Source organism: Antechinus flavipes, chromosome 1 (genome assembly GCF_016432865.1).
Source record: "Antechinus flavipes isolate AdamAnt ecotype Samford, QLD, Australia chromosome 1, AdamAnt_v2, whole genome shotgun sequence".
Taxonomy (NCBI): domain Eukaryota; kingdom Metazoa; phylum Chordata; class Mammalia; order Dasyuromorphia; family Dasyuridae; genus Antechinus; species Antechinus flavipes.
The window spans coordinates 327,330,131-327,343,050 of record NC_067398.1 but is presented as its reverse complement, the minus strand read 5'-3'; the positions used below and the strand labels follow the sequence as shown (position 1 = coordinate 327,343,050).

At 31.7% G+C, this 12,920-nt stretch overlaps 1 protein-coding gene across 2 annotated transcripts in view; it reads left to right on the top strand.

Annotated features, from left to right (window-relative positions):
- Positions 1-12,920, top strand: part of TMEM245 (transmembrane protein 245) — a 98,340-nt gene that overhangs the window by 25,139 nt on the left and 60,281 nt on the right. The window contains exons 5-9 of one of the 2 annotated variants that reach the window (XM_051966966.1): positions 1,456-1,674; positions 2,585-2,754; positions 4,711-4,734; positions 11,305-11,409; positions 12,347-12,429. In XM_051966966.1, coding sequence (XP_051822926.1) covers positions 1,456-1,674; positions 2,585-2,754; positions 4,711-4,734; positions 11,305-11,409; positions 12,347-12,429 — 601 coding nt within the window. The remainder of the gene's footprint in view (positions 1-1,455; positions 1,675-2,584; positions 2,755-4,710; positions 4,735-11,304; positions 11,410-12,346; positions 12,430-12,920) is intronic. The other variant, XM_051966974.1, reaches the window with a different exon arrangement.

The window sequence follows — 12,920 nt, the reverse complement described above, 5'->3', positions numbered from 1 at the left end:
GTCCAGTGCTCTCCACAGTAGAGTTGGAATGTTGGCTGGAATGTTGGAGGTTTAGTTGAGAAAGGATCTCAATTTTTGGCATCTTATCCTGCTGGGTCATCTTCAGAATCTCCCTAAGACCGTTCAAATGACTACTGAATCCCATAGGAATCTTAAATCTTTTAATGTCTTTACATATGGAGTCTCCAACATCTGAAAATAATTTACTCCTCCATTTGTTATTACTTTCTCCCTTTTATAATATCTTTATTTCTACTTATATGCATATACATTATATGATTCCCTACTCTCAAGTAAAGTTGAAGCTCCATGAGGATAGAAATTATTGCCATTTTATTTTTTATTCTCAGTAACACAAAGCTTTGCATAAAGTAGGGTTGAAGTAAAAAAAAAAAATCTGGATTTTAAGTAAAAAAAATTCAAATTTCTAAGTAGTTTAAGTGTAAAGATGGTAAAAATATTGTTACAAGTGAAGGTATTACAAACATCCTTCTATCCAAAAAGATTTTCCCTAATCAGACACATTCAAATAAGGCATGGTTTTATTGTATGATCTGTAAATGAATTAAGTTTTTTTATAATTTAATGCTGATTTTAAAACATTAATTATATTTCACTCTTTGTCCTAAGGGATATGACAGGTATTAAATTTAAGAAAACTTTTAATAATTTTATATTAAATTTTTATGGTCCTTTATCTCTTAAAAAGTAATTAGTTAAAATGAAGTTTAAGAAAAAAACCTATAGAATGTTATATGGGAAACAGATCTTTAGGGATTCCATTTATATTGGAGGCAGATTTGTCAAAAGTTTATAGTCCTGATTACTACTTCAGCCAAACATTCTTATCACTATGGTTTGGAAGGCAAGACTTAACAACAGGATTACAATATACTCTACTTAGAAATTCATATGTTCTAAAGAAATGAATAAGCCACTTGAAAATTTATATGTGATAAATTGACATTTTAAACCATTAATAAATGTTTTATAGGTATAGTAATTTGTTTACTTTAAATTGTTTACTAAAATCACAGAATGATAGAATCTTAGAAATAATTTTGGCCACCCTTTTTATTTTACTAATGAAGAGACTGAAACCCAGGAAAATTTTGAAAGTTGCTCAAAGTTTCATTGTTAGTGACATAAACAGATCTAAATGCCATGAGGATTTTTTTTTGTTTTGACAGAAACAAAACAGAACATTTCAAGTAAAGATAAGGCCAAATATTAAAAGCTTGGTGTTTATAAATGCTAATACTATGCCAGTCTACTACACCTAATAGAAATTTATCTTTTGTGGTTTGTATAGCATAATACTAGAATTCTTTTATTTTATGATTTGAATAACATGTATATATGTTTTCAAAACTTAAAAATGGAATAGGTTGACCAGTTGCCCATAATGGAATTTAGTCAAAATTAATCAAGTATCTGATTTTGTTCCATTCATAGAAACCTCAAATGATGGAGAGCCTACTGGTCCAGTTTCGTCGTCTTCTTCTGCATCCTCCCCATCTCCCACTATGAACAGACAAAGGGCTGAGCTTGGAACATTTCTCAGAAAGAAAAAAACCAGTGATGTCTACTTTGTCACCCTTGTATGGGCTATCATTATAGTTCAGATATGGTTAAATTTGTGGATTGTCCAATTGCTTCCCGTGCCTGTTGCAGGTCATTATATAGTTTATTGCTCTATTTTTCAGTGTGCAGGATGTTAGAAATCATAAAGAAGCCCGATTATTTATGCTTATGTACAACATGATATTATGCATAAGGAATAGGATAATCAACAAATAACCTACACACTATATCAGTAAAAATTGTGTCTATATCAGTCTGATTTTTAGAAAACATCTTTATACATGTAAACAAAGGTTATCCACTACATGATTTGTATTAATTGCTGCCAAAATTATCTGATTGTTATGATTTCTATTTCTGTTGGCAGACTGCATTTCACAGAATAAAAGTGCTGTCACTTTAAATTCATAAGATTTTTATAATGTGAAAATAGAATTTTAGTTGGAAAGAATTTTTGAGGTCACCAAAACGCTTTACTATACATGGTTCCATAGTTAAATTCCCGTATTCTATGGGCAATTAGGTGGTGCAGTGGATAGAGCACCATCCCTGAAATCAGGAGGACCTGAGTTCCAGTGTAGCCTCAGACACTTAACACTTCCTAGCTCTGTGACCCTGGGCAAGTCACTTAACCCCAATTGCCTCAGCAAAAAAAAAAAAAAAAAATCCAGTACTCTGTTGCAATGAGGCTCTACTGTCATTAATCTATTCTTGGACTAATGCTCTTAAATATATATAATAAAGTACAAAGGATTAGGAGGGAAGCCAATTATATTGAAATATAATCACAATTTAAAAAATAAATTCATAGATTTCACCTTTAGAGTCTCTGATCTAGGGTAGTTCTAAAGACATTATAGAAATCTATAAAATGATTTTAGTAGATTCTATTAAGTACATGAATGTAGTCATTTATTTTTCCAGTAATCTCTAGAATAAAAGTTAAGTAAAGTTTTTTTAATCTTTTTTATTTTTTTATTTTTTTTTTTTTTGATTACAGTCTGGATACTCAAAAAACTTATTATACACTTTGGAGTTGTCAACTTCTTAAAGAAACGTTGCTATGGTTGGTGGCAAGTTCTGGAAAAGTTTTTGAAGGAACGGCAAGAAGCTCTCACACCATGGCCCATTATAGGGCTTGGAAAGTTCATGTTAAAAGTTGATAGTAAGGTATGCTATTTCAAGTGTGGGGTGTGTTTATTATAGTATCATTTTTTTAAAAGACATTTCAAATAACATATTTTGTTACTAGAAAGACAATTTCAGAAGTATTGTTAAATGAGTTCAATGTTGAATCAATGCTTTCTTTTTTGTAGTCATTGATTTTACATTTAATTTCTCCTAGGATATATTGAGCATCTCCTTTACAAGGGAATAGCAAACCCAATATCGAGTTATGATATGAATGTTTAATGTCAGTAATTACAGATGAATGTGACTTCTGTGAGAAGTACTTTATATCAGTCACAAGCCAGAAAAGGCCTATTTTCATTTTCTTTCCTGCAAAAGTTCAGTCTTGTTTCTGTGATAAACTCCTAATATCTTTTCTTTAAAGCTCAGAAATAGACATAGGAATCATTTTTAAAGGTCCATGTTGCACCTTTTAAGGAAAAACATTACGTGTAACGGAAAAAGTGTGGGAATTGGAGTCAGAAGACTTGTCCTGTTTACCTCCTATTCTGTGACACTGAAAAGATTCTTGATTCATATTCCTAGCTGAAAGATAATCTCATCCTATTCCCTAATTATTTTTCACTTTCAAACACAGAAGAAGAAACAGAAGTTTAGGGTGCTGGACTTTTATTCCCAAGTAGATCATGTCATAGCTGAGACTCACAGCCAAGTTTCCTGACTCTTAATTTTATGCTCTTAATCTTTTTGAACCTCATTTTATGCATTTGAAAATGAGAATAATAATGCTTACAAAGACTTCCTGACAGACTTGTTATAAAGCTAGCATTTGTAAACAGACAATACTATGTTTATATCATCATCATCATCATCATCATTATTATTCATATTACGTCTTCATTTGTAACATATTAAAAGAGTATATTATTGTCTTTTAAATCAAAACATATTCAGATAATTGGGAATTAACTTATCTATAAATTAAGTTTTTAATTTTTGCATCTATTTGTGGGTTATTTTTAACCAGGAGGAAGTCTGTCATTAAATACAGTAGAAATATATAAATTATCTGATTTAAAACAAATTTATCTAATTTTTAACATTTTTGTTCATTGTTAGGCACATAAGTAAACGCTTTTCATTATATGAAGTGCATGTATTCAAGATTCAAATTACTTCAGTCAACACTGAACACGCTTAACACATTTGATTATTATACCACTCAAAATTCATTATTTACTTCACTTTTCATGAATATTTATGTAGATTTAATCTTAGCAGTGACTCCAGATTTGAAGTTATTAATACCCAGCAATACTCAGATTTCCTTCTTCACCTCTTCAGATGTTTTTAGAAAGTTTTGTATCATAGGTATCATAATATTTTTGATGAATTAAGTTTACATTATATCTTTTGCATATTTATTATAAAAGCATTCCTGAAATGCTTTCCTATTCCCTTATCTTCCAGCCAGTGCTATGGGAACCAAAGTAGCATTATTTAGATTCATTTAGGTTTTTTAAATGCATGAAATTATTATTCATAATACAGAACAGGTTGAAGCATATCTGTACTTGTAGAAATGCTTTAAAAACAGTATATAATTATCAGTTCATAAATTTCTTGGATTATTTTGATTTATTACTTATAAAAATGACCTTCACAAATGTAAATCTAATCTTTGGAATTTTAATCTAATTGATAAAAAGAAAAATCTTCAAATATTTCATTTATGCCTTTAAAAATATTTAATTGTACTAGCAACATTTTACTGTCAACATTCACTTAGTGGAATGTTGTGGATTTTTGGACATGAAAATATTGAATTAAAAATTTCTCTACTTTTTTTTATTCGTTCTTAGTTTCTCTTTGTTCAGGAACAATTATATTCTTATGTTTTGGACAAATTTCTTTATCTATTCCCTCCATTGCATTCTCTAATAATCTTCTACTGTTCTTCTCTTTTCATTTTCCCTCTTCCTTCCAATCTCCAAGCTCTGGCATTGGCTTAATAAGAAGGTAAATAAATACACATATTGGTTGATACTAATAATGCATTGGGTTTTTTTCCCTAACTTGCTTTTCAAGTCTGTTTCCTTCAGAATTCCCAACTGTCACCATAATTTTTTGTATAAGCTATGGAAGGTCATAAAATATAAAAATTGTCATAATGTTCATGATAATTTTTTAAAAATTAGAGATGTGATAAAATCCCCATCTCTAATGAGCTTTAGAATTCTTTGCTTTGTCATGACCAGCCAGGAGCTCACATCCATAAAATGGTTCACAAATTGGGAATACATTAAAAATATTAAACAACATTTACTGGAAAGGAAACAAGCCCTTCTGTTGATGTTATTTTTTTTTAATTACATAGTTGCTTTATTAAATGCTTGCTATGTGCTGTATGCCAAATATTGGGTATACAAAAGACAAAAATTAAAGAGTTTCTGCCCTCAAAGAATATAGTTTATTGACAAGGCAACAGGAACCACAGGATCATCTATTTAGTTCCAATAAAGTCTTCAGAGGCTATCTAGTACAATTTCCTCATGTCAGAGTTAAGGAAACTGAGACCCAGTAAAGTCAGATGATTAGCTCAAGATCAAACAGGGAATTAGCATCAGGGACACATTTTAATCCAGAGCTTCTAGTTATACATTTAGTAATTGTGCCCCATCTAAAATAGATTAGAAAGGAGGGTACTATTATCTGGAGGGCATCAGGAAAAGCTTCACAGAGGAGGTGATGTTTCAGCTGGATCTTGAAAAGAATTAAGGAATTTGAAGGTGAGTGCATGTCAGGGATGAGGAAAGGCCAGTGCAAAGGCAAAGAGACAGTTGTTTGTCTTTAGGGATTCTGCTCACTTCATTGTATCATTTCATTCAAATCTCTCCAGTTTGCTCTAAAACCATCCTTTTCATCATTTCTTTTGGTACAAATAATATCCCTTGGGGGCAGTTAGGGGGTGCAGTGGATAGAGCCCCAGCCCTGAAGTCAGGAAGACCTGAACTCAAATGTGGCCTCAGACACTTAATACTTCCTAGCTGTGTGACCTTGGGCAATTGCCTCAGCAAAATAATAATAATAATTACATCCCACATGTTCATTTACCATAATCTATTGTTTAGCTTTTTAAAAAAGACCTCCACAGACTTTCCAGCCTCTTTACTTGCTTTTTCCCTTTCCATAGTTGCTGTTGAACCAGACTGGTCTTCTTTCTATTCTTCCTACAGAGGAGCTCTTTCCTTCTCTCTTTACCTTTGCACTCTCAGTCTACTCTGCTTGGAAAGCCTCACTCCATCTCATAGAATCTCTCTGCCTTCAAGCCAAAGCTCATACTCTCCTTTCTTGGGAGTTCCAGTCACAAGAACTGCCTTCCCCTCCCCAACTATTTTGTATTTATTCTGTGTGTATTTATATGCATACATGTTATCACCCCAGTTCCTTGAGTGTAGCTCCCTATTATCTCCTGGATCAAATATAAAATCCTATAGCTTAAAAAATCCTTCTTAAAGCCCTTTCCCACCTTTCTAGTCTTCTTACACTTTACTCGCCTCCACAAATTTTGTGATCCAGTGACCCAGGCTTTCTATTGCTCACACTGGACATCTCCCAACTGGAAGCATTTTTCCTGGCTGTTTTCCTTGCCTGGAATTTTCTCCCTCCTCATCTCTGACTCCTGGATTCTTTCAGGTCTCAACTCAAATTCCACATTTGGCAAGAAGTCTTTTCTGATCATTTTTAATCTTACTATCTTTTATCTGTTTACATTGTGTTCATGGTTGTTTTTATGTATTACCCCTACATTCTCTTTGAGGGCAGAGACCTTTCTTTATATTCCCAGTGCTTCACACAATGCTTGGCACATTGTAGACATTTAATAAATGTTTTCTGATTGATTAGTTACGTAGACTAAGGAAGAATGAGGATTCACAAATGACACCAGGACCGCAAACCTGGGTCACAGGTAGGTACGACTGCTACTTTGCAAGTTATTTTTGACAGAAATAGGAAAGTTTAGAAGAAAGATCAGTTTGGTTAGATTGATGGATTCTCTTGGGGTGTGACTGGAGAGAAATAGAGATGTTTAAAACACACTGAAGTTGAGATACACCATTTGAAATGGCCAGCAGGTAGTTGGTGTTGCAGAATCTAATTTTATCCAATCCACTCCAATAACTGAGATGTATTATTTTAGATAAATATAGCATAATTGTAATACACTTTTTTGGAAATTCTTTATTAGGTTCTAGGATAGACACATTAGTCACTGACAGTATTCCTTTTAACTGCAAGATAAGAATATATTTGGTTAAAAAATAAAGTAAAAGTGAAGATATCATGAGCACCTCAACTTCTAAAGTTTGTTTAGGTAGTAAAAATATTTAATTTATAATTTATTATGGCAATATTGGCCTATGCCTGGAATCTGCCCAAAAAAGCAATCTTTCTCTTTCCCAATTTAAATAAACATTGAAGTTTCATTTTTTGTAAAAGTTGTGGGAATTCTTCTCCATATTTATATGTAGTTAAATGGCATTTTTAAAAAGTATTTACCTTTATGGTATAACTTGAAAAGAAGTTGTTTCTATAATTCTAAAGCAGAGGATTTTTCTTTAATTGATTTAAATTGTGTGGTTTTGAAGGGATGTCACAGTTAATTTGACTAGATTAGTTGTGACATTCTAGTCTATATCAGTAGTTACTTCTGAGTACCTGCCCAGTTAGTCATTTTTAAAAACTATCCAAAATGACAACTCTCCCCTTTTGTGTATACCATGAAGCAAATTTATAGGGCAAAATTATCTTCAGTTTGAAAAAATGAATGAAAATATCCAAAAGTAGTGGCAAAATGGGTTATACTTAACAAAAGCTGCATTACATTTTGAGGATAAAATAATATTTTGTCTAGTTGGTCCTAAGTGGGACTAAATAATTTACTCATTTTATGTTTACTTTTAGCTCATACTCAACCTTTTTCCTGATTAGTTTGCCTTCCCCCAGCAGTTGTTTTGTTTTCCCACAATTTGTTACTTCCAGTAGGATCCAAATAGAACAAAATTAAATTTGATTTTTCCAGAGTTCAAAGGACTATTTTTGTAAAACCCTTTAACATTTTATTTGGAATTAGCATCAGAAGATATGGCTACTATTTAACCACTATTTACTATTTGGTGAGTCATAGGATTGCAGACCTAGAGCTGAAAAGGACCAAAGTTCATCTCCCTTGTTTTTTAAATGAAGAAATTGAGACCCAGAGAGATGAAGTGATTTGTCCATTGTAGCACAGATTCTAACTCATAGAACCCAAGTCCATAACTCCAAATCCATCTATTTTTTTCTATTGTCATTTTCAGCCTTTTTGAGTCTTAGTTTTTTTCTCTGTAAAAATGAAGGCATAAAATGAGATTATATATAATCCTGACACATAGCAGGGGCTTATCTAATAAACACTTGTTGGTGATACATTGTTCACTTTGTTCAACATGGAAAAAATCAACCTTTTCATCAAATTGCAGATAATTTATTCTCCTTAGGAGAAGGATAGCATTCATTTCATTGATCAGTGATTTCAATTTTTTCAAAATTGTTGATTTTTATAATGTAGTCATTATACCATGTTTTCCTAGTTCTGCTATATCCAGTCTACATCAGTGTATGTCTTCCCAAACTAGCCATTCTTCAGCTGATGAGAGAACTCCCTTACTTTTCAGTTCTTTGCCTACCTGTTTGGGACAAATAGACCTACCCAAATTGACTACTACAGAGATCACTCATAGAAAGCAGAATTATTTATTAGAATCTCCAGAAGCGGACCCTATCCTGGTCTGTGAGCAAACTTTCACAGCAGGATAGGGCCAGAACCTTGAAAATGCTTACAGCTTTTATACATTTCAGACAAAGAACTTCCAAAATCCCACCCTCTATATGTTGTGATTGGTCACATAAATCTACTGTTCCTCTAGTTGGTCAGTGGAATGTAGTAGACAAGATGATATATACCTTCTTCAACCACATAGTCCAGGCCTTATCTAAAATCACGTGACTCCAGAGAAGCCCAAACTGAGGCCTATAAGGCTTGATCTACTTTAGAATCTGTAAGTTCTTCACCTTTTCCCATACATACCTAAAAGAGGTGATATAAATATTTTAATGCATTTGGATGTTATTTTTGTGTCTTTTCCCAAAGATCCTTTTCATTTCTAACCTTCTATGATTCATTCTGTCCATTTTAGTTTTTATTTTTTGGATTCCTTTTGTTCGTCTATCTTGTAACACTTTCATTCTCTTCTTCCCCTTTTGAGTTTTCCCTTTCTGGGCCTTAGGTATTTATCCTGTGCCTAAGAATAGCTTATCAATCACATACTCATTAAACAGAGTTTATGTACCCTGTTCTTAAGTTTTAAAATATACAAATAAAATGTTTTCTAAGTCTTAAAAACAAGAGTAAATCAAATTATTACTTTTTTATTCTGCTGGCTCTTGGTTGATTTTTTTCTAGGGGGTAGAGAAAAAATTTTTTCATCCAGTCTAAATGCTAAGATTGGTTTAGTGGAAATTATAAAAAATTGAGTTTTTATGAATTTTATAAATATGTACATTTTAAAATATCAGTAATTGGGATTTATGCTGTTTATAGATCATTTACTTTCTGTTATAGATAAGCATTTATAATTCCCAATGAAGTTATTTTTAAAAAAACTGTTTAGGAATGTCTAGCCTGTTCTTTTTAAAATAGAAAAAGTCATTGCTTTATTGAATAAAGATATAGCATAAGTTCTTCAATTTCAGAATGCTTAGTTTTATATAAAGTTGTTTAACTTTCTTTTTTATTAATTTCAAATTCTGGAATATTTTTAAAAGACCTTCCATATCTTAAATGTCTGTTCATTATCCTACAGTTGCTTTTGTCTTAAGTGTTTTGACAGCATGCATTGGAAATTAATCCTCATGATTTAATATCATTAGCTTTATTAAAATACATTTAAAGATAAACTGTATTCTCTAGGATAAATCTAGTTTTGATCTAGCTACTTAACTTCAGTTATGTATATAATTACATGGAAGAAATGGGGGAAGGTAACTTAGAAACCAGTTAATAAATAATTTTCTAATAATTATTATTGAAATTATTTTTTACTGGTTTTTTGTTGTCAGAATTTTTAGAAAAAACATTTCATTATACTTTTTTATCAATATTTAACTTAGGTGACATCCATATACGCCTTATGGGAAAATAAAATAATTTAAATATTATTAATATAATAAGTCTATAGAAAAGGGAACATTACTATCATTACTGATGTAATCTTTTGGCTCACTTGTAAATATTAAAGCAATGTAGTATTCAGAAGTATGTAATCTTTCTCCTTTTTGGCTAGTTATTACTACTAGTTATTACCTTTATTAAGGAAAAAAACTTACATCTTCTCTGTGCACAATTATCTTGTTTTCTAAAATATTAATTATCTTTTTTGGGGAAGGAAAATAAAGTTTTCACTTGCAAAATTACTCAGCAAATAAGTCTCTGAAGGGAATAAAATGTTACTTTTTAGCAACCACCACTTATAAAATTTTAGTTCTTAAATAACCTTTCTAGTGAAAAAAAGAGACAAGATCTCAATGTATTAAAAAAAATTGGTGGGATAAATGGCAGAAATTTTACATGTAAAGGCATTGCCATATTTTTACAATCATTTAACAAATAATGTATATTTTTGTGCAAACTTCAGAAAACTGAGGTATGTTTAGCTTTTCACAATGAGTAGCAATTAGGGAGGAAATCATTAACCCAAAAGAAAAATCATTTAGTTTGTGAAAGCCTTTTTTAATAAACATTTTTCAGTCGGGTCAATAATTAAATTCCTAGGTTTTAATAAATCAGATTTTCCTACATTTTAATAAATTAATTCTTTTAGTTTTAATAAATCAGATCTTTAAAAAAGATGTTTCCACATTGAACCTGTTGCTTTTAATTTCTTTGTATTAATTTAAGACAACTATTACAGGTAGTATAGATAATAATTCTGTACTCTTCACTGGTTAGACATGATTTTAGTACTAAAAATATTCTTTAATATAATTTTCTTTAAATTAAACTTTAGTAAAACCTGGCGGTGATTTAGGTTTATTTTTAAAATGTTTGTATGAGGGTTACTCTGGAGTTAGGAGGGCCTGAGTTCAAATTCAGCTTCAGACAATTAATAGTTCTTAATTGTGTGGCTCTAGGTAAGTTACTTAACCCCAATTGCGTCACAAAATTAAAAAAAAAAATTTAATCATTAAAGTGGAAGACAGGATTTACAGGTGTTAATAAAAAGCTAAACTTGGAAATTAAATGTACCAAATTTTACTTGGCAGATTTTTTTGTGAATGTTAGGAGGATTTACAACATAAATTCTGTGGTGTATATATAATAACTTAATTTGTAGAATTGCTTACATTTTAACATTTTTTCAAATGCCATATTTTGTATTGCCAAGAATATGGGGTCTGTCTTGCATTTGAATAAATAAACAAAATTCGATAGAACATAATTTTGTAAATCCTGTTTTCCATCCTTTTTTTTCTTTTTTTTCCCCACAGATGATCATATGGTTGGAGAAAATGCTAGATAAAATAATCAGCATTTTCATCATATTTTTGCTAGTAATAGGGACCCTTCTTCTGGCTCTACTCCTTACAGCAAAGGTATTGTACTTAAAATTTTATTTGGAATTAGCATCAGAAGATGACTACTATTTACAGTAACACAGATACTGCTATCAGCATATTCCTAAGTGTTACTTTAATTTGAACCAGAAAAGTAAGCAACACATAATAGTAGACACTTAGTAAATGTTTGAATTGAATTTATTTATGTATTTATTCATTAAATACTTTTATTATTATCACATTTAAAATAGCTTTTAAATGCTCTCTGACTTTTCTTATCCTAGTTTGGTTGCTTTCTGTTTCCTACTGTCTTTATTCAGATCTAGATTCTTGGGACCAGAGTTGGCTGTAATCTAGCTTTTTTCCTTGCTGAGCCTCACACAAAATGCACCCACAAACTTCTGACCCTTATGTCTCTCCCTTGCTATTGGCAGATTTAAAAGAGGACCCTAGGATTAAGGGACTAGTGCTGCCATGTCTATCTTCTTTATTGCTCTCATTGGGTTGCACATGGCATATGAATCCTTCTCTCAACCCTTTAAAAGGAGAAATTTACTAGGTTGCAGCTCACATTTAGGAAATATCATTAATGATTGTGCACATTAACAGAGTTCTCTCTTCTTACCTCTGCCAGCAACATGACTAAACAATGACATATTAAAGAGAAATCTAAATTTCCTTTATTTTAGAAGTAGAAAGCTTCTCTGAAATTTAAGTCTTGCAGAGCTGCCAAGGCACTGAGATATTAAATGATTTTTCAGTGCTATCCCACCCACCTGTGTCAGAAGCAGAATTTGAGTTGGGGTTTTCCAGACATCAAAATTAGCCCTCTGTTTCATGTCACATTGCCTTTTATTTGTTGAATGATTGATACAAGCTCAATTCTAAGTTGAAACTTTTTTGCTAGTAGTTGTTCATTTAAAAAAGTTTAACATTATTCTCTTTTCATTCAAAGTCTTTCTTTCTAACTTAGGTGCATCAAGAGAGTGTACATATGATTCAAGTCACAAGCAACTTAATCAATGAGACTGTTGCCAACCACCCTGAATGGGCGAAGTAAGGCCACTTCCTGAAGTCTGAGGTTTGACCAGAGTAGTAGGAATGGTGAATGAGGTTCGGCATTCCTCCCTTGATAAGAAGACTTTTTTTTTAAAACTGAGTAGAATAGACTCTGCTTTGTGTAGAAATGGCTAATTTAATGATAAAAATTGCTCTCTCCTAGATATCAGAGACCTTGGAAATCTTTACTTCCTTTGTAAGAAGTGATCCATTCTAAAGCTAGTAGTTATTGAAGACCTCGCTACATGTTTTCACTTTGAACATAAGGGACAAAGACAGGTCCTAGGCTTGAAATTTCACCTCTTTTTTACTAAGGCAGCTGACATCCTGTCTGCAGCTTCATGCTTAGAGCCTAGAGCACTTTGAGGTTTTATGATTTGCCCAGTGGCCTGTGAAGATAGTATATGTCAAAAGTAGAACTAAAATCCAGATATTCTTCACACCGAAGCTGGCCTTCCATCTACCTCTGACCCAGAATAAATCTAAGA